This window comes from Coccinella septempunctata, chromosome 8, assembly GCF_907165205.1.
Source record: "Coccinella septempunctata chromosome 8, icCocSept1.1, whole genome shotgun sequence".
Lineage (NCBI taxonomy): Eukaryota > Metazoa > Arthropoda > Insecta > Coleoptera > Coccinellidae > Coccinella > Coccinella septempunctata.
Window position 1 is genome coordinate 28,291,442 of NC_058196.1, and position 24,313 is coordinate 28,315,754.

The 24,313-nt window shown below is 40.4% G+C and overlaps 3 protein-coding genes across 4 annotated transcripts; 1 reads left to right on the plus strand and 2 right to left on the minus strand.

Moving 5' to 3' along the window:
• Positions 1 to 220: 220 nt before the first annotated feature.
• LOC123319215 (sodium/potassium-transporting ATPase subunit alpha-like) lies at positions 221 to 21,372 on the plus strand. Of its 2 annotated transcripts, XM_044906080.1 has the most exons (15): positions 221 to 717; positions 9,084 to 9,233; positions 9,323 to 9,495; positions 10,773 to 10,940; positions 16,669 to 16,798; positions 16,880 to 17,116; positions 17,810 to 18,055; positions 18,342 to 18,565; positions 18,649 to 19,029; positions 19,133 to 19,394; positions 19,567 to 19,839; positions 19,957 to 20,202; positions 20,264 to 20,452; positions 20,685 to 20,799; positions 21,023 to 21,372. In XM_044906080.1, the coding sequence occupies exons 1-15, from the start codon at positions 597 to 599 to the stop codon at positions 21,132 to 21,134; spliced, it is 3,027 nt and encodes a 1,008-aa protein (XP_044762015.1). In that variant the 5' UTR covers positions 221 to 596; the 3' UTR covers positions 21,135 to 21,372. The 2 variants fall into 2 exon arrangements, with proteins under 2 accessions (XP_044762015.1, XP_044762016.1); XM_044906081.1 differs by lacking the exons at positions 221 to 717; positions 9,084 to 9,233 and having other exon boundaries at positions 9,356 to 9,495; positions 10,762 to 10,940.
• On the minus strand, positions 4,960 to 8,367 carry LOC123319216. Its single transcript, XM_044906082.1, has 2 exons — positions 8,211 to 8,367; positions 4,960 to 7,160 (listed from the first exon to the last, which is right to left on the minus strand). Exons 1-2 carry the CDS (start codon positions 8,259 to 8,261, stop codon positions 5,121 to 5,123), a joined length of 2,091 nt encoding a protein of 696 aa, XP_044762017.1. The 5' UTR covers positions 8,262 to 8,367; the 3' UTR covers positions 4,960 to 5,120.
• Positions 21,304 to 22,238, minus strand: LOC123319220 (cytochrome c oxidase assembly factor 5). The gene is made up of 4 exons (XM_044906087.1): positions 22,101 to 22,238; positions 21,900 to 22,010; positions 21,735 to 21,836; positions 21,304 to 21,420 (listed from the first exon to the last, which is right to left on the minus strand). Exons 2-4 carry the CDS (start codon positions 22,005 to 22,007, stop codon positions 21,379 to 21,381), a joined length of 252 nt encoding a protein of 83 aa, XP_044762022.1. The 5' UTR covers positions 22,008 to 22,010; positions 22,101 to 22,238; the 3' UTR covers positions 21,304 to 21,378.
• Between the last annotated feature and the right edge of the window lie 2,075 nt (positions 22,239 to 24,313).

Genomic DNA, 24,313 nt, shown 5'->3' on the forward strand with positions numbered 1-24,313 from the left:
TCCGATTCCAACAGAGTCGTGAGCAAAACCTGGCACCCAAACAATCCCATTCACGTTTTCCGAAATCACGAAGTCAAAAGGCGACAAATATGATGCATCAACTGTGGCAACCGTCCAACCAAACGTCAGGACCGCGGATCCTTCATCGTTTCTCATTTTCTAATATTAAAAGCTTTACGAAACCGCCTATCCGATCCAAACTGGAAAAAACTCATCCCTGGACGCGATCGATAAAATTCCCACCTTTCTCCCGGTTCGATAAAATATCAGAGATGGTTCAGGGCAATCGAAAACGCGGCCGACAACTGGAAGCGTCAATAAAATTCGACGGTTTCCGTTTGGTCTTCATCCCGCGCGTTTATTTCGGACATCGTCACTATTTTTAAAAGTAAAACATCCAATACTTGAGTTATTTATGCTAACCCACTTTTGAGTTTCGTCGAAACGGAGGAGGCTCTGGAGCCAGTTCGTTGCAGTTTGGGGAGGCAGCAGTTACTTGATTTTCGCGGGCGTGTTCGAGATGTCGATTTCCTGAGGCGCGTCCGTCCACTTCCGTGCATACTTTCGTGAATTGTTGTGAGTTGGAACTGTGCGAAATGCCGCTCTTCAAGAAGAACAGACCGCGGTCCAAGTCGCTGACGAGGAAGGAGATCTCTTTGGCCAGGCTCGAGAATTTCCGAAAGGACGTTATCACAGACTACCACACTGTACCTCTCGGTAAGTCTCTGTGGTGTTTTGATGAGCGGTGAAAGATGAGAAGACAAACAAGACACCGCTGTCATTTGTGAAAGGTAGTTACTGTGAAATGGAAATCGATATATGGCGTTTGTTACCTCATCCATGTAATTGAAACGCCGAAACTGTTTGAAGTTTCGAACAAACAAGATTTTTTTTCGTGGAAGCTAAATTCGGCATCATTGGTCATAAAGTAAAAATTGAAAATGTGTAGGACTAGGACATGGGTTTTTTGAGCCTTCATCTTCACTAGCTCGACCAAGGGCGGTTCCAGTGGGAGGGCCATGGAAGCTCCCTTTGAGAACCTTTCAAAGAATTATTTTATTTCCCTCTCCAAATATTAATGAGTTTCCAGGTAGTTTTCTAACATATAGCTTTTATTACAATTGTAAAGTAATACCTATTTGTTTATAACAACAAACGCCTAACAGAATTTCAAGTGGAAAATTATGCCCCCATATTTAGATCTACGATTACTTTTCTGGGAGATACCTGTGTCGAAAAGTGACCTTCGAAAAATTCCGAAAAAGATGTGGTCACTAAAAAATTCGTCAAGACCAAACGGTTGCATCTAGCTCGATGAAATTTCGAGATTTATCCCCAGAAGAGTTGCTCTTTTAGAATATGTGTCACATACAGTCCTACGATTATTTTTCTGGGAGATACGCGTGTCGAAAAGTGACCTTCGAAAAACTCCGAAAAATATGAGGTCAGTCAAAAAATTCGTGAAGACCAAACGGTTGCACCAAGCTCGATGAAATTTCGAGATTTATCCCTAGAAGAGTTGCTCTTTTAGAATATGTGTCACATACAGTCCTACGATTCTTTTTCTGGGAGATACGCGTGTCGAAAAGTAACCTTCGAAAAACTCCGAAAAATATGAGGTCAGTCAAAAAATTCGTCAAGACCAAACGGTTGCACCCAGCTCGATGAAATTTCGAAATTTATCCCCAGAAGAGTTGCTCTTTTAGAATATGTATCATATACAGTCCTACGATTATTTTTCTGGGAGATACCTGTGTCGAAAAGTGACCTTCGAAAAACTACGAAAAATATGAGGTCAGTCAAAAAATTCGTCAAGACCAAACGGTTGCATCGAGCTCGATGAAATTTCGAGATTTATCCCCAGAAGAGTTGCTCTTTTAGAATATGTGTCACATACAGTCCTACGATTATTTTTCTGGGAGATACCTGTGTCGAAAAGTGACCTTCGAAAAACTCCGAAAAATATGAGGTCAGTCAAAAAATTCGTCAAGACCAAACGGTTGCATCGAGATCGATGAAATTTCGAAATTTATCCCCAGAAGAGTTGTTCTTTTAGAAGATGTGTCACATACAGTCCTACGATTATTTTTCTGGGACATACGCGTGTCGAAAAGTGACCTTCGAAAAACTCCGAAAAATATGAGGTCAGTCAAAAAATTCGTCAAGACCAAACGGTTGCATCGAGCTCGATGAAATTTCGAGATTTATCCCCAGAAGAGTTGCTCTTTTAGAATATGTGTCACATACAGTCCTACGATTATTTTTCTGGGAGATACCTGTGTCGAAAAGTGACCTTCGAAAAACTCCGAAAAATATGAGGTCAGTCAAAAAATTCATCAAGACCAAACGGTTGCATCGAGCTTGATGAAATTTCGAGATTTATCCCTAGAAGAGCCGCTCTTTTAGAATATGTATCACATTTATATCTAAGATGATTTTTCTGTAAGTTGAGATATCTCCTTTTTTATTTGAATTTGTTTCCTTCTTAGCATGTCTTTCTAAACTGGTAGTTAAAAGGAATTATAAAAAGACTCCTCTACTACTCATTCTACTTGGGAGTAGGTACTTTCGATCCCAATCTAAGAAGAATTCCGTGTGAAACGGAGACTTAACATAATTGGTCCTTTGACGAAAATATAGTTCCTCTTCTTTAGATTCCACGAAATAACTTATACTTAACCGTATAGCGGTCGTAAAACTAACCAGAATATCAAAAATGAATGATGAGAAGTCCCGTCTAAATATAGAGACAGTTCCCGAGTACATTAAACATTCCAATTACAATATTAGATCCGAAATTCATTCCGAATATTTCAGCGTCGAAGAAACCACAATATTTCTGTGTGAATATAGAGTGGCGATGACAGAAATAATTGAAATGTTGATTTTAGGAACGGTTTCGCGAATGTTCGGAGTAGGACAACAATCATAAAATCATTTTCGGGTCAAAGATTTTCATCAGTTTTAAAATTTCATACGGTGAAGGTTTCTCTGAGTGTTTGAGTAATTTCTAAATATACATCACATAGTGGTTATTTGTATGATTCAAGCCTCTGAGGACTGTTCTTCCATTTTTGGACATGGTTTGTTTAAGCACTCCTTCAAAGAACCTAGCTTGAGTATAATTCAGTGTGTATCCATCCCTATTGTAACCCTCGCAATCAAATTCATTTGACGGTCTTTAGATTCATAAATAAACAACAAACTTGCAAGGAATTTTGTAATTTCATATCTTAGACAGGCCATCAGTTTTTCAATCACTTGTGACCGAAGCATTCGTATCGGATGTTCCTTGACAGAAGCAAGGTGGATCTTTGACAAACCTCCTAATATTCTGCCATACGTGAGAGTTCAACTGGCTCTTAATCACCAGTTTATTATCCTCGTCCTCGTTGAAAATGAAGAAATTATCAGTTATTTTCGCGATGTATGTCTTCAGTAGATAAACAAAGATGACAAACACCAAAACTAAAGTCACAAGACCAGCTAATACTACGATCCAAAGGTAAGCGAATCTAGATACCGAGCATATCTTATAGTCTTCGTCGTTTCCATCAAATACTCCACAGTTTATGTTCTTATCACAGGACAATGCTTTATTGATGCATATTGTGTCTCTGCCTATGGTACACTGAATCTCATAGGTGGAATTGCAATACTCGTGTCTGCCCAAAGCTCTACCTGCAGTGAAAGTTATTTTCATACTGTGAAATATTTCCGTCGCACTTATCTGAAGAAGAACAACTTTAGCGAAACCTGCGTGCACGAAGACTGGTATACCGTACTTGCCGGCTTGGAATTTGGTGCAAACATAGATTATTTTACCGTCTGGATCTACTTCTTTAAGACTCAAGTAGCCTATCTTATTCTTTCCCAAGCATCCCTGAATCATTTCTGTGAAACTGTGTTTGTTGTCCAGATACTCGATCACTATAATTTGAAGGTGGCTGGGATGGTCTCTAGCTATGTTGAAGTATATAGCACAATTTGGAAATCTATCAGGAGATATCTGCGATATCAATAAGGACACTCCATCAGCTGCACCAACTCCAAGTGGAATAAAAAGGTTTTGATTAGAATTATCAATGCATTGACTGGTGAGGTCGATATAATGGGTGTTATTGGAGTTGTTATCCCAGTTGTAGCTCACAAAATTGGTCACGAGGGTCGCGTAAAATAAAAGTAAAAATAAAACTATATAATTCATAGGGTCAAAACTTCGGCTCCTGTGACATTCTTATGACAAATAGATGAATTTTCTTCTTTTTCTTTCCAAGTACAAATTTAAGGGCAAAATTACTAGACAACGCCAAGCCGCACACGTCTATGATAACCCTCCAGAAGCTCCGTGACCTTGGTTGCGAGGTTCTTATGCATCCCCCTTATAGTCCGGATCTGGCCCCGAGCGATTACCATTTATTTCTGTCGATGTCAAATGCTCTTGGTGGTGTGAAGTTGTCCTCAAGAGAGGCTTGTGAAAACTGGCTAACGCAGGTTTTAGCCAATAGCAACAAGACGTTATGAAAACGGGGCATTATGAAATTACCTTCTAAATGGCAACGAGTAACTGAAAAAATGGGCGCATACTTGAGCCAAAACGAATGATTGTAACTATGGTAAATAGAGCTATGAAATGATAGTAAAAATAATGGAATTCTTTTTCCCCAACCTAATACTATAATAACTATTTATATTTAATATACCTACACCAATTTCTAACTGTAGGTGTCTTTTTTTTCTGACATGCCCATGTTTATGGCAAGCAAATTCAAATGCTTTTTCAACTCTGTTCACTGAATCAGAAAAGTCACGAATATGTGATTTGCCACAGCCAAAGAAAGGAGAATTCCTCAATTCCTTATTGAACAGTTCTCATACATTACAGATAATCTCTTTTATTGAGATTGAGTAAGAATCCATTGAGTTGGAAAGAGTCTAGTGGAAAATAATGAGACAGAATATTGTTCTACCAATTTATTCGGCAATAACAATAATTATACATAAAGTTACTACTGAATTCCATTAGATATGTGTAAAACAATAACTTCACTAAAAGTAAGTTAAACCATAAAGAATGATAATACAAAAAAAGCCTTTAGAAATGATGAATATACAGATTATTAAAATTCAAACAGCTTAGATAATCCACACTTGATATTTTTCCCGCGAATCTTACTGGCAAAATGTTTGTTACCGCATGAAAAAATCCTCTTTTCGAACGATGAGATGAAAGTTGCTCCGCCAGAGAAGGAACTCCCAGGGGATAGCTTGGAATATGCCAACAATAGATCATTTACCATATTATGAATGTCATCGACCACGCATCTCGAAATCTTGACTATACAACCTCTCAAAACGTAACTATATTCGCTGTTTTGCGGCGTGCTGCCGCAGGTCTTCAAGGGTTCGAGAACATTGAATCCTTCAAGCACCAATTTCACTTCTCTCTTTATTGAGCCGGTTAGTTTCGAGAAGAGCGATTTGCCGAATACTTTCAGAAGGGCCTTCTTGTATTTGAATAATTCAGAAATCAACGTGCTTCCGAAATTGCTGATTTTTCCAATCGTTGCAGAATAAACATAGTCGAATGGTGAAGTTTTGAAGAATGGATAATTGGGACTTTCGTAACTATACAAAGGATTCCATTTCGTGGAGCCATATTCGAAATTATGGAAATAATTTTCATTTATAATTGTGGCTGAGATCTGTCCGGGAACATTCTTAATCTTGCAGAAGCAAACCACATCTTGAGTACTTATACTGTGGTTGACTTCCACCTTGTGGTGAGAGCCCGATGATCCTCCACAATGTTGCTCACTTTCTCCTCCGCCAATGGACTCGTCGATTCCTTCTTCGACATTTTCTGATTCTGCGATATGACTGTCAGTTTCCAGTTCTTCCTTTATATGTTCTTGCTCTATAACCCCATGTATTCCGACTCCTGATACTCCTTCCTGTTCTGACTCTTGTTCTTCTTGCTCCACCCCATGTTCTACTTGCTCCGTCACATGTTCTTCTTGGTGCGACTCATTTTCTTCTTGGTGCGACTCATGTTCTTCTTGGTGCGACTCAACTTCTAATTGCGCTTTCTGACGTTCTTCCTTTGAATGATCTATTACATTATTATTCGACTCATAAATTCCATGCTCTAAGACATGCTCTTCTTCCTGGTGTATTCCACCGATGATGCCGTGAGCTTGGTATGCATTGTGACCAATATTTCCTTGTATCACGTGATTTGACGATATATGACCTTGAATTCCTGCGCTGTGGATACCATACACGGAGGACCCCATATGTCCGCCGTTCACAGAATGCACTCCTGCGGATGCATGGATGCCTCCGATGATGGTATGGCTAGACGATCCTTGGATCGCATTATGTTCCAGATGACCAGTCTGCTGCGTTCCTCCGATGCCATAAATAGATGATGAACCGTGGATTGAATTCGTTCCAACATTTGCGTGCTCTAAAATTTGCTGGGACTGTGAATGGTGCCCTGAAATTCCCACACCGATACCTGCAGAGATTAAGCCATTATTCCCTTGGTTGATATTATTCCCGCCTCCAGCTGAATGAAAGAGTAGAGACTCGTGTTCAATGTGAGCTACACCAACCCCGTGTCCTTGGTAGTTACCGTGTTCATTGTCGCCAATAGTTTGTTGACGATCCTTATCACCGGTGTCGATTTCAATCAACACGCCATTGTTCTTCTTTTCAGGGGTATTGATGAAAATCTCGTTGTCACTAGAACCACCCGAATAGCGATCTTGAACAGGGAACCTTTTCATGAGTCCCTCGATGATAATTTTCATTTTAGTCACCGATATCAACTGCGTGTTCTCGGAAGAATGGTAGATGGACGACCAACACGAACCGCAACTCGTGAGGTCTTTTCTGTAGAGGCCGGTGTTTCCCGAAGACATTTCTATCAAATCCAGCACGCAAGATCTCTGACATTTACTGGTGACGTACATTTTCATCGACGACTGACTCGAATATCTGGAACTGGACGACAAAACGGTGGACCAACAAGTGCCACATCTTGAGGTGTATCGCTGCGCTGCGTAGATCTTGGGGTTTCGCGTTTCGCATAGCAGCAATATACATTCATTTGGGCAGCTTACTGCAGGTTGGAGATCGTAACCTTTGACATGGACCTAAATCGACAAAAAAATGCAATTGATCAACAATCCAGAGCTGCTCTTTTAAAACGGTTTAATACCCTAAATTTCAGGTGACAATAATCAATGATTTCGTTTTTACTATTATATTATTTTGGGAAACTCAAACGCTGAGGACCGTTTGAGCCGTTTCATTGGTTGATGAAACAGAAACGAGAAAAGAGAAAAATTAAGATTCTCATATTCAATATGAAGAGTTCTCGTTCTCTAGCTTCTTCTGGTTCTAGTTACCGGAAATTTGTTATGCAAAATAATGAATTGATGAATGCAGTTTATGAATAAAATATCCTCGAAAATTTATCTCCTATCCTATCCTTAAGGGAGGGCTGATTTCAATATTTAACTACAATACGCAGAAATAATTTTGAGAAGTAGAAATTGGATAGTGAAATTATTATTATCGAACTGACCTAATCAACAGAACTATCAAATTTTTATAATATTCAATGAGGAGAAATAGATGTGAGTTCAAAATATTGGAACACAAAAAATAATATTTTCAATTTCATAGCAACAACTTAGATGCGATTGATTCTGTCCTTATATACTTCATTCCACAAAATTTTGAGGAAATTGTTCTATTATATCTTTATCACAAATTCTAGAATTTAATCAGGAAATTTAAGTGAAGACATTTCCTTATCCGAATCATAGACCAATCAGAATGTGGACACTTTTGCAGAAACTCATACTGTGATAGTGTGGTTTCCACACTTTTTTTAATTTAAAAAAATCTATTATATTAACTTGATCATCAAGTGACATCCAATCTTCCTAGAAATTCGAGTTCTAAAGGTTTATAGCAAAAGAAATATTTTTGTTCTTAAAATTATGTAAAACTATTAAAAGAGTATTCCTCCTTTTTGTAGTACGTACAAAATAGAACATAATTTCATTTTATTCACAGAAAATACCACACAATTTTCAGCTTTTTGTACTGAATGAGAATAAAAAGTAATTTAACGGATGAATTCCGAAGCAAGAGGTAGGTGATGAAAGAGATTTATAAAACTTATCATGAATTACCTGAGTTAGAGTCACCAATATCAGAGCTACTGATTCAGTTATGAATTTCATGACTCGAGATCGAACAAAAAACTGAATCTGCTTTTGAATCTCCGCAGAACAGATATAGATTAATAAAATTTTATTCGAACCGTTCTCATTCGTTAAATCTCACATAAATTTTGATGGATCTGTAAAATTATAAACAATATTATAGAATATATCCGAATTTAGGAATCATTATTTTTATTCTTATTGATTCCGTGAAATGTGCAAGTTTATAGGTTTACTCCAATAAATTCCACCATTATTTCTTATAAAACGATGGTAATAAAGAAATATTTTATTTCAAGACGTGTTTTTTTTTCTTATTACGAAATGAGTATTTCTTTCAAAACTTCCCCAGAATCATATTTTGAGAAGGATTTTTCAGATGGAAAATTCATACGAATAACGAGAGATGAAGTTTCTTGCATCTATTCGATGAACAAAATGAAATATGAAAAAACGCGCGTTTGATAAAATTGGTGGTCAAGTAGGCTACGGAATTTTGAAAGCTGGTGTTTGGCCTTTAAATATAGTTCTTAGCTTTCACCACTGCATTATTCCGAGATACAAAGTAAAGACATGTATACAGGGTGTAAATGAATAATTGCATAAAAATGTATTCTTTCATGTATATATTTTTTAGAGGCTGCTTAGATACAGCTCCCCAAATATGTCACCTGAAAATTCTTTCCCTACAACCTTTAATCCCAGTATATTATATATATATATATATATGTCTACTAGGTAAATATTGATCAAGCTATCGAAAATTAATTTTTCAATTGTATAATATGAATAAGAAATAAATATGAATACGAACAATTCACGAATTATTTCAATTTTCAGGCGAACTCTGTAGGAGACTGAACACAGATAGACAAAATGGGCTCACTGCGAAACAAGCAGCGGATGTATTACAGAAAACAGGACCAAACACTCTTACTCCCTCGCATAAGACACCAGAATATATTAAATTCATCAGAACCATCACACATGGTGAGCCGAAAAAGGTTTCTCCTTTTTGAATTTTTTTTTCTGGTACATTTGTCAGAATGAAATTTTCGAAATATATGCTCTTTTTGCAGGATTTTCCCTCTTATTGTGGATTGGAGCATTCCTCTGCTTTGCGGCGTTTTCGATAAGAAAACTAACAACACATGAATTCGACACAGATAACTTGATCCTAGGCTGTGTGTTAGTTACTGTAGTTGTAGTCACTGGTGTCTTCATGTACTTTCAGGAGCACAAGAGTCAAAAGGTAAGAAGTAGGAAGAAAAAATCATTCTAGTTAGAGACACTTTAAACACTGCATCAAGCTCACACTGAAAAGAGAGCACAGGTGACTATGACTCTCTTCAGCGTTTGGGAACATCGCAAAGCAATTTTGAAAATGTCTAAGCCCAAACATCAAGAAAATTTTGGAAATCTGTAGAGTATCGCTGAGAGTACGCGATGCACGAGTAAAAAGCACAAAAATGTGGTATTCAAGGTGGTATTCAGATGATTCAAAATCTTTTTTTCGTTGAAAAAACTTGATATATAATGCCTATTCGTACTAGGATATATATTCAGAGTAATACTAGAATACTTCACCTCTAGTATCTTATAAATCTAATTTTTCTCACTGTTCACTCAGTTCAGTTGGGATCTTTTGCGAATCGAAGTAGATGCATCGAATGATTTAAAGTAACTCTTATCTCTTTCATCGAACTAGATGAGAATCTAATCCAAGCAACCCCAGAAACATCGAAATTGACCACCATCAAGACCATTAACGAAGTAAAACTCATACCAACAGCTTGTCTTTTGGGGTCTTAAAATTTTATCCATTAATCTTAGTGGAGAACAGATGGATTGCGTACTCCTAGTCATTTACCCGTTAAACTAACCGTATAGAATCGATAATTCAAAGCGAATATTTGGTTCCTGTTCAGCCATAAAATCGTCTAACTTGCAACTATCCCGGCCAAACTTAAGCCCACGCAGAGATCCAAGGTGCACCTATGTGAATAGGCGAATTTCTCTGTACCTCACTACATACATCTGCTAAGAGGTGTTTATTTATAAAAGCTAAATGGTTGTCTTTATCTCCTATACTCATATATCAACTGGTTGCCACCGTTGAATTAATAGTTGAATAACATAATACCGGATAAACCTAAAAGGAGGTGATATAACATTTGCAATACGAAATCAACTACTTCCGGAGTGTCTCAGTTCCAGCAAAAAAGACCATTTTTTACAAGCGCCTGCAGAAATATGTTCCAAGGCATCAAATGAATAGTTCTCTCAACAACCTGAGTATTAAACTGAAAACAGAATTATATGAGCTCTCAAACCACGACACGTGTTTCGCTATCACAGTAGCATCTTCAGGGGGGGTGAAATTAAACACCAATGTTACCTTCACCCAGGAAGGTCAGTCAGTGTATGGATTCACAGCAAATCACCTTACTCTGAGAAAACACTTTATATTTTTGTCTGACAAATTCATGGTGACAATTGGTCTTCATAACAACAACAGTTCTTTTGTAGATCATGGAATCTTTCGCAAATATGGTCCCACCCAAGGCCACCGTCATAAGAGGTGGTGAAACGATGTCAATAGTCTCAAGAGAAATAGTAGTAGGTGACTTGGTGGATATGAAATTTGGGGATCGCATACCGGCAGATATACGAATCATACAAAGCCAGGGATTTAAGGTAAGAAGATTTGAATTTCAACATAAACTAATCGGGTTTGTATGTAATATGTACTAATCTGTGGCAGATAGTCTAACACAGCCATAGAGGCCCCACTTTTTTCTTCTGATTTTCTCTTTTCGTCACTTTGCCACGAATATCTGTCATTCGTACTTTGCTCATACGTCCCTCAGACGTATCCAAACCTCACTCATTTTTACACGAACGTGGATAACTCAAATTTTTCTTCAGATTTTCCCTTTTCGTCACTTTGTCAAAAACATCTGTCATTCGTACTTTTCTGATACGTCCCTCAGACGTATCCAAACATCACTAATTTTCACACAAACGTGGATACCCCACTTTTTTCTTCGGATTTTCTCTTTTCGTCACTTTGCCACGAACATCTGTCATACGTACTTTGCTAATACGTCCCTCAGACGTATGCAAACCTCACTAATTTTCACACAAACGTGGATACCCCAATTTTTTCTTCGGATTTCCTCTTTTCGTCACTTTGCCACGAACATCTTTCATTCGAGCTTTCCTAATACGTCCCTCAAAAGTATCCTAACCTCACTCATATTCACACAAACATGGATACCCCACTTTTTTCTTCTGATTTTCTCTTTTCGTCACTTTGCCGCGAACATCTGTCATTCGTACTTTGCTAATACGTCCCTCAGACGTATCCAAACCTCACTCATTTTCACACAAACGTGGATACCCCACTTTTTTCTTCGGATTTTCTCTTTTCGTCACTTTGCCACGAACATCTGCCATTCTCACTCAGTCTCGCACATTCGTGGAGACCCCACTTCTGTGGGAACCAATTTTAACGTCCTTGGTGGGACACTTCTTTCTTCGGATCTTCTGTTTCCATCACAGCCGCCACGAACATCTGCCATTCTCACTCAGTCTCACACATTCGTGGAGACCCCACTCTGTGGGAACCAATTTTAACGTCCTTGGTGGGACACTTCTTTCTTCGGATCTTCTGTTTCTATCACAGCCGCCACGAACATCTGCCATTCCCACTCAGTCTCGCACATTCGTGGAGACCCCACTTCTGTGGAAACCAATTTTAACGTCCTTGGTGGGACACTTCTTTCTTCGGATCTTCTGTTTCCATCATAGCCGCCACGAACATCTGCCATTCCCACTCAGTCTCGCACATTCGTGGAGACCCCACTTCTGTGGAAACCAATTTTAACGTCCTTGGTGGGACACTTCTTTCTTCGGATCTTCTGTTTCCATCACAGCCGCCACGAACATCTGCCATTCCCACTCAGTCTCGCAAATTCGTGGGGACCCCACTTCTGTGGAAACCAATTTTAACGTCCTTGGTGGGACACTTCTTTCTTCGGATCTTCTGTTTCTATCACAGCCGCCACGAACATCTGCCATTCTCACTCAGTCTCGCACATTCGTGGAGACCCCACTTCTGTGGAAACCAATTTTACCGTCCTTGGTGGGACACTTCTTTCTTCGGATCTTCTGTTTCCATCACAGCCGCCACGAACATCTGCCATTCCTACTCAGTCTCGCACATTCGTGGCGACCCCACTTCTGTGGAAACCAATTTTAACGTCCTTGGTGGGACACTTCTTTCTTCGGATCTTCTGTTTCCATCACAGCCGCCACGAACATCTGCCATTCCCACTCAGTCTCGCACATTCGTGGAGACCCCACTTCTGTGGAAACCAATTTTAACGTCCTTGGTGGGACACTTCTTTCTTCGGATCTTCTGTTTCCATCATAGCCGCCACGAACATCTGCCATTCCCACTCAGTCTCGCACATTCGTGGAGACCCCACTCTGTGGGAACCAATTTTAACGTCCTTGGTGGGACACTTCTTTCTTCGGATCTTCTGTTTCTATCACAGCCGCCACGAACATCTGCCATTCCCACTCAGTCTCGCACATTCGTGGAGACCCCACTTCTGTGGAAACCAATTTTAACGTCCTTGGTGGGACACTTCTTTCTTCGGATCTTCTGTTTCCATCATAGCCGCCACGAACATCTGCCATTCCCACTCAGTCTCGCACATTCGTGGAGACCCCACTTCTGTGGAAACCAATTTTAACGTCCTTGGTGGGACACTTCTTTCTTCGGATCTTCTATTTCCATCACAGCCGCCACGAACATCTGCCATTCCCACTCAGTCTCGCAAATTCGTGGGGACCCCACTTCTGTGGAAACCAATTTTAACGTCCTTGGTGGGACACTTCTTTCTTCGGATCTTCTGTTTCTATCACAGCCGCCACGAACATCTGCCATTCTCACTCAGTCTCGCACATTCGTGGAGACCCCACTTCTGTGGAAACCAATTTTACCGTCCTTGGTGGGACACTTCTTTCTTCGGATCTTCTGTTTCCATCACAGCCGCCACGAACATCTGCCATTCCCACTCAGTCTCGCACATTCGTGGCGACCCCACTTCTGTGGAAACCAATTTTAACGTCCTTGGTGGGACACTTCTTTCTTCGGATCTTCTGTTTCCATCACAGCCGCCACGAACATCTGCCATTCCCACTCAGTCTCGCACATTCGTGGAGACCCCACTTCTGTGGAAACCAATTTTAACGTCCTTGGTGAGACACTTCTTTCTTCGGATCTTCTGTTTCCATCACAGCCGCCACGAACATCTGCCATTCCCACTCAGTCTCGCACATTCGTGGAGACCCCACTTCTGTGGAAACCAATTTTAACGTCCTTGGTGAGACACTTCTTTCTTCGGATCTTCTGTTTCCATCACAGCCGCCACGAACATCTGCCATTCCCACTCAGTCTCGCAAATTCGTGGGGACCCCACTTCTGTGGAAACCAATTTTAACGTCCTTGGTGGGACACTTCTTTCTTCGGATCTTCTGTTTCTATCACAGCCGCCACGAACATCTGCCATTCTCACTCAGTCTCGCACATTCGTGGAGACCCCACTTCTGTGGAAACCAATTTTAACGTCCTTGGTGGGACACTTCTTTCTTCGGATCTTCTGTTTCCATCACAGCCGCCACGAACATCTGCCATTCCCACTCAGTCTCGCACATTCGTGGGGACCCCACTTCTGTGGAAAACAATTTTAACGTCCTTGGTGGGACACTTCTTTCTTCGGATCTTCTGTTTCCATCACAGCCGCCACGAACATCTGCCATTCTCACTCAGTCTCGCACATTCGTGGAGACCCCACTTCTGTGGAAACCAATTTTAACGTCCTTGGTGGGACACTTCTTTCTTCGGATCTTCTGTTTCCATCACAGCCCCCACGAACATCTGCCATTTCCACTCAGTCTCGCACATTCGTGGAGACCCCACTTCTGTGGAAACCAATTTTAACGTCCTTAGTGGGACACTTCTTTCTTCGGATCTTCTGTTTCCATCACAGCCGCCACGAACATCTGCCATTCCCACTCAGTCTCACACATTCGTGGGGACCCCACTTCTGTGGAAACCAATTTTAACGTCCTTGGTGGGACACTTCTTTCTTCGGAACTTCTGTTTCCATCACAGCCGCCACGAACATCTGCCATTCTCACTCAGTCTCGCACATTCGTGGAGACCCCACTTCTGTGGAAACCAATTTTAACGTCCTTGGTGGGACACTTCTTTCTTCGGATCTTCTGATTCCATCACAGCCGCCACGAACATCTGCCATTCTCACTCAGTCTCGCACATTCGTGGAGACCCCACTTCTGTGGAAACCAATTTTAACGTCCTTGGTGGGACACTTCTTTCTTCGGATCTTCTGTTTCCATCACAGCCGCCACGAACATCTGCCATTCCCACTCAGTCTCGCACATTCGTGGAGACCCCACTTCTGTGGAAACCAATTTTAACGTCCTTGGTGGGACACTTCTTTCTTCGGATCTTCTGTTTCTATCACAGCCGCCACGAACATCTGCCATTCTCACTCAGTCTCGCACATTCGTGGAGACCCCACTTCTGTGGAAACCAATTATAACGTCCTTGGTGGGACACTTTTTCTTCGGATCTTCTGTTTCCATCACAGCCGCCACGAACATCTGCCATTCCCACTCAGTCTCGCACATTCGTGGGGACCCCACTTCTGTGGAAAACAATTTTAACGTCCTTGGTGGGACACTTCTTTCTTCGGATCTTCTGTTTCCATCACAGCCGCCACGAACATCTGCCATTCTCACTCAGTCTCGCACATTCGTGGAGACCCCACTTCTGTGGAAACCAATTTTAACGTCCTTGGTGGGACACTTCTTTCTTCGGATCTTCTGTTTCCATCACAGCCGCCACGAACATCTGCCATTCCCACTCAGTCTCACACATTCGTGGGGACCCCACTTCTGTGGAAACCAATTTTAACGTCCTTGGTGGGACACTTCTTTCTTCGGATCTTCTGTTTCTATCACAGCCGCCACGAACATCTGCCATTTCCACTCAGTCTCACACATCGTGGGGACCCCACTTCTGTGGAAACCAATTTTAACGTCCTTGGTGGGACACTTCTTTCTTCGGATCTTCTGTTTCCATCACTGCCGCCACGAACATCTGCCATTCCCACTCAGTCTCACACATTCGTGGGGACCCCAATTCTGTGGAAACCAATTTTAACGTCCTTGGTGGGACACTTCTTTCTTCGGATCTTCTGTTTCCATCACAGCCCCCACGAACATCTGCCATTCCCACTCAGTCTCACACATTCGTGGGGACACCACTTCTGTGGAAACCAATTTTAACGTCCTTGGTGGGACACTTCTTTCTTCGGATCTTCTGTTTCCATCACTGCCGCCACGAACATCTGCCATTCCCACTCAGTCTCACACATTCGTGGAGACCCCACTTCTGTGGAAACCAATTTTAACGTCCTTGGTGGGACACTTCTTTCTTGGGATCTTCTGTTTCCATCACTGCCGCCACGAACATCTGCCATTCCCACTTAGTCTCGCACATTCGTGGGGACCCCACTTCTGTGGAAACCAATTTTAACGTCCTTGGTGGGACACTTCTTTCTTCGGATCTTCTGTTTCCATCACAGCCGCCACGAACATCTGCCATTCCCACTCAGTCTCGCACATTCGTGGGGACCCCACTTCTGTGGAAACCAATTTTAACGTCCTTGGTGGGACACTTCTTTCTTCGGATCTTCTGTTTCCATCACAGCCGCCACGAACATCTGCCATTTCCACTCAGTCTCACACATCGTGGGGACCCCACTTATGTCGAAACCAATTTTAACGTCCTTGGTGGACACTTCTTTCTTCGGATCTTCTGTTTCCATCACAGCCGCCACGAACATCTGCCCATCTGCCATTCTCACTCAGTCTCGCACATTCGTGGAGACCCCACTTCTGTGGAAACCAATTTTAACGTCCTTGGTGGGACACTCCTTTCTTCGGATCTTCTGTTTCCTTCACTTTGCTACGGAAATTTGTCATTCGTGCCCTAATACGTCCCTCAGACGTATACCCAATCTCACACAGACGTGGAGACGCAACTTTTTCCTTCGATTTTTCTCTTTTCGTCACTTTCCCACGAACATCTTTCATTCTTGCTATCCTGATACGTCCCTCAGGCGTACCCAGACCTCACTCAGTCTCACACAGACGTGCAGACCCTACTTTTTTCTTCGAACTTTCTCTTTTCGTCACTTTTCCACGAACATCTGTCGTTCCTGCTTTCCTGATACGTCCCTCAGACCCTAGGTACTGGAGGGTCTTCAGGAGATCCTACAAAACATTTTCATTAACCAATGCTGACGGACATATTTTTTTTCAGGTGGATAATTCGGCATTAACAGGTGAATCTGAGCCGCAATACCGTAGCACTGAATGCACCAGCGATGATCTACTGGAGACGAAAAATTTCGCGTTTTTCTCCACGAATGCAGTTGAGGGCACTGCGAAAGGTGAGTGTGAGGTCTTCCATCTCCACCTCATGATTCTGCACCATGCAAACAAATAATTACAACAAAAAATTACATTTCTAGGTATCGTAGTTGCCTGTGGAGATAACACGGTTATGGGGCGTATCGCAGGACTTACAGCTAGATTGCAACCTAACAAAACACCAATTGCTAAAGAACTGGAGCATTTCATGAAGATCATCAGCTGTTGGGCATGTCTCCTTGGCTTCGTCTTCGGAGGAGCAGCTTTGGCTATGAATTATTCCTGGATTGAAGCATCCCTTTTTCTCATAGGCATAATCGTAGCCAATGTGCCCGAAGGTAAGAAGATCTTAATATACTACCACCCATATGATGATGCTTCAAATTGTGATAGCGAAACAGGTGTAGTAGTTAAAAAAATCACCTATCCTAGTTAATCTGAAGCTTGTGAGCCGAAGGATTCGTCTGCTGACACATTCAGTATATTTTCAATTGAAGTCAGTGCCAGAATCTTATGCTTCTATCAATAATTAATCTCGGAAAGCGGTAATTACGAATAGGTCAGCGGTATTTGACATATAGTAATACACAGATATAAATAAAACCTAGAAAATGTCAGGAGTACATTTCGTGAGTCCTAAATCACTCGGAAGCTAAACTGAAATAATTTTGTACCTATCTAGTTTTTTGTTTTCACACATTTTGATCGTAATCCGTAGGTTTTTCCTCTTCGAAGTAGTTCACTTACCCAGCTTGCATCATTTTGGCGTCGAAACAAAGATCTGAAAAAAAAAATATTTAGTACACAAACAATAATTTAAAAATCAATATCAATAACAATTATCAAATTCACAAGTAATCTTGAGACATGGAAATTGTAGAAAGTAAATAATAATTAATAATAACAATCATCAATCATAAAAGAAGACATTGGAGGCGAAACAATTCTTGCAGAAAATCGATACAATGAAAAATACCGCCAATTTTTTATCTGAATTCGTTAAATCTCGGATGATATAGACCAAATTTCAGGATTGCTGGCAACTGTGACAGTTTGCCTTTCCGTGACAGCAAAGAGAATGGCAGGAAGAAACTGCTTGGTGAAAAACCTGGAGGCTGTCGAAACTTTGGGATCTACATCGGTGATTTGTTCGGACAAAACCGGTACGTTGACCCAGAATAAAATGACAGTGTGTCATTTTTGGTGCGACAACATAACGAACAATGCCGATATCAGTGTGCAACAGAACGCGGCTGAAAACTACAAGAACAGCGAAGGTAAGATTAGTTTAGTCGCCATTCTTCTTTCTACTACTCATTCATTTTCCCGAAACGAAACCCAAATACCCGAAAAGCGAGCGTGAAAAACGTTTTGAAAATATAATGAGGCTTGACCTGGCCAGCCAATACGTCATCATCCTTCCTACAGGCTCTCAAATGAATTATCCCTCCTCTCTACATCTTCGCCAGAGAGTGATACTAACGAAAAACTGGGTCTAATACCTTACCAGTTTATATTGAACATCTGCATTTATAGATAAGTTGAATTCAGACAATTTTACAGCCTTCAAACACTTGATGAGATGCGCAACACTTTGCAATCGAGCAGAATTCGTTAATGGTCAAGATGGCGAACCCATCGCCTCTAGAGCAGTTCGCGGCGACGCCTCAGAGGAAGCCATATTGAAATTCGTTGAACTTTCCCATATCCATGGATCCCCAGCTGAATTCAGAAAGAAGCATCCCAAACTATTAGAAATTCCATTCAGTTCAACCACTAAATATCAGGTAAACAGGGATAATAGACATGAAGATTGACCACACATTAGTGTGGGCTGGCCTACTTTTCTTAATACTCAACTTCTTTTTAGATAAGTATTCATGTGATGGAGGGTAGATGCCTCATGGTCATGAAGGGCGCACCAGAACGCATTTTGGCAAGATGCTCCAAGATATTCATAGACGGCACCACGAAAGATATGACCGAAAATCACAGGCTTCAATGCGACAACGCCTGCATACAATTGGCCGAAAAGGGGGAAAGAGTCTTGGGTTTCTGCGATCTCTTGCTAGACGAACAGTACACTCCAGACTACAAGTTCTGTGCTGAGCCAGCGAATTTTCCGAGGAAAAATCTACGTTTCGTGGGATTCATGGCACTCATAGACCCGCCGAGGCCGCAAGTACCCGACGCGGTCGACAGATGTCGGATGGCTGGTATAAGGGTTGTCATGGTGACCGGAGATCATCCAGTAATTGTTTTTTTTTATCTCATCAATTTCTCATGCATACGATCATGCACATCCTTCCTGTTTACCATGAAGTCTAGTTCAACCAGACCTACTCTAATTGCAGATAACCGCCAAAGCAATAGCGAAGGAAGTGGGCATCATCAAAAGCAAAGAATCGCTAGATGTGTCCAACGTTGGTGTCATAGAAACGATACCGCCTCAGTTGAAAGACACAGCCATCGTAATCCATGGTACGGCGCTAAGAGATATGACTAACCAGGAGTTGGATCACATTCTACGCAACTTCAAGGAGATTGTGTTCGCCAGGACATCTCCCACGCAGAAGCTGCAAATAGTTGAGGGTTTTCAGAGGTTAGGAAAGATTGGTAAGGACCCAATAAGAAACTTGCACCGCCGTCTTCCATTGGATAAGTTTGAAAATGATTTTTTTTCTGTTATTATTGTACCTTGCACATTTTTCTTGTTTTGTTCATTAGTTAGTCCAAATAAGATTACTTTCTGGAGACTCCAACGATTCAAATTTCGTTTCGATTCCAGTGGCGGTAACTGGAGATGGTGTTAACGACGCCCCAGCGCTGAAGAAAGCGGACATTGGTATCGCCATGGGTATCAGTGGTACTGAGGTGTCCAAGCAATCTGCAGATATGATACTGCTGGACGATAACTTCGCCTCCATAATAACCGGGGTGGAGGAGGGACGAAGAATATTTGACAACTTGAAGAAATCCATTGCGTACACGCTGGCCTCAAACGTCCCAGAGATTTTACCATTCTTAGCATTCGTTATTCTCAACATTCCACTGCCATTAGGTGAGTACTCGGAAACATTTCCTCTTTATATATTGTTGTAGCACTATCTCCTACAGTGAAACTTCCTGAGGAGGCAGAGGGACCTACTTAGGGTCGTAACAATGAGTTTCTTTTTAGGTATCATGGCCATTCTTTGCATAGATCTCCTCACAGACATGTTGCCAGCAATCAGCTTAGCCTATGAAGACGCAGAGAGCGATATAATGTCTCGGCCGCCTAGAGATCCTGAAGTGGATAAACTTGTCACGCCGAAGCTCTACTTCCTTGCTTACGGTCACATAGGAATGGTTGAGGCTGCTTGTGGGTTCTTCATCTACTTCATGATCATGGCTGAGCATGGATTCAGACCTACAGATCTATTCAGTAAGTATTCTTGCGTTTTATCGTCGAAACTAGAGTTTTTTCCATTGTTGTGGTTTTCTAGATCTTAGGGAAGCATGGGATTCCCCACATATAAACGATCTCATGGATTCTTACGGACAAGAGTGGTCATTTGAAAGCAGAAAAACTCTGGAATACACCTGTTACACTGCATTTATGATCTCTGTGGTGGTTACCCAATGGGCTGACCTATTGGTGTGTAAAACAAGAATAAACTCAATTGTTGAACAAGGTGAGTGAACTGGACAATCAATAAAGTTTTGGCTTATGACTCTAATCAGTGAGTTGGCTTCTAAATTGTTCATATTTAAGATTTTATTGAGTACCTGTTTTTGTGTGTTCTCAGATTTCTGTGTGAACAGCAATTCATTTTTATCTTCATATCAAACACTTTCCAAGATTTGAATCCTCAAGTCTGTTGGCTACTATCTACTATAGTTATCTGATTTATTTATTGGTTTCAGGGATGAATAACGTAATATTGAACATCAGTTTGGTGGTTGAAACAGTTGTTGCATGTATGCTCTCTTATCTACCACTGATGAATTATTTGAAATTTTACCCTGTTATGTTCAGATGGTGAGTATGAAATAAGAATGATAAGAAAACTGGTTAGAACAAGATTATGGACATTTCCTCCTGAAAAATGGAAAGACAAATATAAAACAAAGGCTCATTTCATTCTTTCTTCAAAATTTGTTTCCATAAAACATTTCAAGAAACTGTTTTCTTTTTTGTTATATTTTCTATCAGTTATAATATATTAAAAAACTTTATCAGCTTATAAAATCGTTTTTTGCAGGTGGTTATACTGCATACCATTTGCCATTTTCATTGTTATATTTGATGAATTCCGAAAATGGCGCATGAGGAGAAATATGGATGGTTACTTCCATGAAACCACCTACTATTAGTAGATATCAGAAAGTAAACAAAGCACATGTTTTCCTGAGTATTTTTTATGTAGGGCAGCAATTGAGAGGAGTTGGGAGCTTTGGCAGTGGAGATTTATGGATGTTCAACACAATAGATGGAAATACAACAGATGAATATAAATATTTAATATCAGATAGAAAAAACCACTACAGAAGAGAATTTATTCACACAATGAATCACTAGTATGTTTATATTACAATAAAACTATAAATATTTGATGTTTCAATAGCCCTTTCTACCCCTGAACCTCTGACGAGCATCCAGCTGAAAAAACTTGCAGTTAATGAATGAATCGTTCAATAATCAGCTTATGATTGGAATTCTCTTTAAACATAATTATATCAAGGATTGTGAAGAATATTCTACCTGACAAAACCAATTGAAAATAATTAATTGTTAGAGATTCAGAAAACTATGTTATTCAGATCATTTTATGAACTTCAGCATACTTGATCGAATTAAATGCATGAAACTTTTTCTGCTAGTTTCCCATCATTGAGAATAATTGATATCTCTCATATTTCATTTATAATACACGGATGTGTGTTCTGGATGTACCTTAACGCATATACACTCACCAAAGACCTCTTACATTCGAAAAAAGTATATCTCAATGCCTGACATTCTGATGGCACTGTACCATCAGTAACTTTCAAACATTCCCTCGGGGTTTTCTTATACTACAAAAAAATCATAAGAATTTGGTGGAAATCGAGCATTTTCTTTCTGTTTCAAGTATGTACCTTCTGACAGCATTCACTCTCCAAAAGACACATTTTCAAATCAGCCCTAACTCCAGCACAGGCAGATTTATCTGCCAACCTTTCGTTCTCATTCTCATATCGCATCATCTTCTAAAAATGGGAATAATTTTTATGCTGTGTTTGTAATAGCGAAAATCACAGATAGCAGAGTAGAAACCGAAAGCTTCATAAGGTACTTACGAAATATTTTTATGTTTTTCAACGTTTGAGTGAAGAAAATTGACAACAAATTGCAGGTTAGGTTAGGGTCACCATAGAAATCTGAGTACCTCTTCTGTCAAATGTCAAAACAAAGACAGGTGTGATTTTCTTCCCTAGAGGCAGACTCTCTGAAAGGAGACTAGAGGGAAAAAACCTCGACGCACATGTTTATAACAAAATGCCGGAACAGATTAATACAAAATGGGCGCCCATAACTAGACAAATAATTTAATATTCTACCAATCATATATTCCTATCCCAGTGACTCTGAAAACTGGTCACATTACTGAACATTTGATTAAAAGGATGAGGTTGGAGCTAAGCAGGGGTTGAAGTTTTATTCCCAGAAAATGAGGGTACCCAATTAAAAATCAATTGGCGAGTTTCAGTGTTTTCAGTTTGAGTTATCGATTGAAGAAATATTAATTTTATTCCAGACTTATTATACCTAGGCTGTATATATGTAAATGAATAAAATTGTCCGCATTTTTTGAGTTTTTTGGATTATGTGCGTTATCTGAACCTAATCAACTCCTTTTACAATTATTTTTGTCAGTATGTATGTCTGTCTGTTTGTCCGGGATGATCTCTGATCGGCTCAAGCGATTTTCACAGGACTTAAAATGAGGACTGTCCAAGAAAGACTTATTTTTCAACACCACACCATTCCGTCGTCATCTTGAATGAAGTCTAATCAACCACTCCTTTGAAAGAATGAAAAGAAAGTATTTTTATTACATTCCTACCATTTACATCAATGGCGATATGTCGAAATGTCATTTGTCAAAAATGACATCATGGACCCTCATAAGCTATAATTCATTGAAAAGCGAGGGGACAATTCGTTGGAGTGTTTCATGATCATTCGAAAAACTCTTTATTGACAAAAACACCATCAATTCAATAATTCAAGGAAGGGTTCAAAGTTATTGCCTCTTTAAATATTCCAACATGACATTTCACTCCTTTCCAATGCGCTTCAGTTCGGTTGAGCAATAAATGAAAATTCAGTAATAAAACCCAAGTCGTGAGACACCCCTGAGCAGTGAAACAACGAGAAAGAAAAATGCCTTTTTTTCGATGCTTTCAAGATTTCATTTCAGGGCCATCAACGGTATGATACAAAAAATTATTGGGGTCTAGTGTGTTATGAATTTAATTAATTTCTTTTATTTACTTCCACGAAATCAATCCCTTGGAGGGAAAAAACGAAAATTAATTATAAATTATTCATGACTCAAAATTATCATAAACTAGTAGCGGGCATTGAGAAAAATCGATACCGTGTAGTTTTTCAGATAATCACGAACTCACATTAACTAGGTTAATGCCCGTTCACATGCACCCTAAATCACCGATAAAGGCTCGTTTAAAAATCTCCGAAAGATCACACATAATGGAGAATATCTTTTTTATTTGAATTTATGACGCAAAACTGCCGCACCCGCTAAGCGCAAAGCGACATTTGGCGCGCAACGAACTTATTCTCCGTTCTGCTATTTGTGCGAATTTCTGTTCGGTTGCCGCTTCTCTGGATTGACGCATTGCGGGCAAACTTCGTCCAATCGGACACCGACGATCCAGCGACGTACGTGGTAAACATGCCCCACCCGTAGCGGAATACTACGCGGCGATCTGTAGATCCAGAAAATATCGAAACATCCTGCAGCTTTCTCGTTTTGAAATACATATGCCCGCACTATGAGGTGTTTTAACTGGCCTGTTTCAGAATTCGGCGGATTTAAGGAATATTTCTGAAGTATTTCGTATCCGGAATTTGAATCGGCGTAGGAATAATTACTGGTCTATGGTGTAGTTTCTCTGCTTTGGCGGTAGAGTTTCGCATGGTAGCGTCATAACCGCATTTGCGGGAACTGTAACTTTGTAACTTCGGCTATCGATGTTGTGCGAACGAATGTCAGACATCTACAGTTCGAGTATGCAATGATTGTCGATCTAGAACACGTCACACTATTCCTCATACTCTCTAGACGGCAAAAATCATATTTTTTAGGATTATAATCAATTGGCTACCTGAACAGCCGAGTACAGCAAGAAAACATGAGAGAAAATAAAGCAAACATGATATAAGATACAGCAAGTTTCATGAATTGAAATTTCATTAAAATGGAAGAAGCCTTTTGTATAGCCAAAATTGATCATCTTCAATAGTCAATTAATTTTTTTTTTTG

What these genes read in the sequence shown, in the direction of transcription:
- LOC123319216 (XM_044906082.1), bottom strand. Translation starts at nt 8,261, where the DNA reads ATGAAATTCATAACTGAATCAGTAGCTCTGATATTGGTGACTCTAACT. An exon ending in TATTGGTGACTCTAACTCAG is followed by an intron (nt 7,161 to 8,210) that starts GTAATTCATGAT and finishes TTGTCGATTTAG; the next exon opens with GTCCATGTCAAAGGTTACGA.
- LOC123319215 (XM_044906080.1), top strand. Translation starts at nt 597, where the DNA reads ATGCCGCTCTTCAAGAAGAACAGACCGCGGTCCAAGTCGCTGACGAGG. An exon ending in AAACTACAAGAACAGCGAAG is followed by an intron (nt 18,056 to 18,341) that starts GTAAGATTAGTT and finishes ACAATTTTACAG; the next exon opens with CCTTCAAACACTTGATGAGA. An exon ending in AAACTCAATTGTTGAACAAG is followed by an intron (nt 20,453 to 20,684) that starts GTGAGTGAACTG and finishes TATTGGTTTCAG; the next exon opens with GGATGAATAACGTAATATTG.
- LOC123319220 (XM_044906087.1), bottom strand. Translation starts at nt 22,007, where the DNA reads ATGATGCGATATGAGAATGAGAACGAAAGGTTGGCAGATAAATCTGCC. An exon ending in AGAGTGAATGCTGTCAGAAG is followed by an intron (nt 21,837 to 21,899) that starts GTACATACTTGA and finishes ATTTTTTTGTAG; the next exon opens with TATAAGAAAACCCCGAGGGA. An exon ending in TCGAATGTAAGAGGTCTTTG is followed by an intron (nt 21,421 to 21,734) that starts GTGAGTGTATAT and finishes AAGTTTTTTCAG; the next exon opens with CTGGATGCTCGTCAGAGGTT.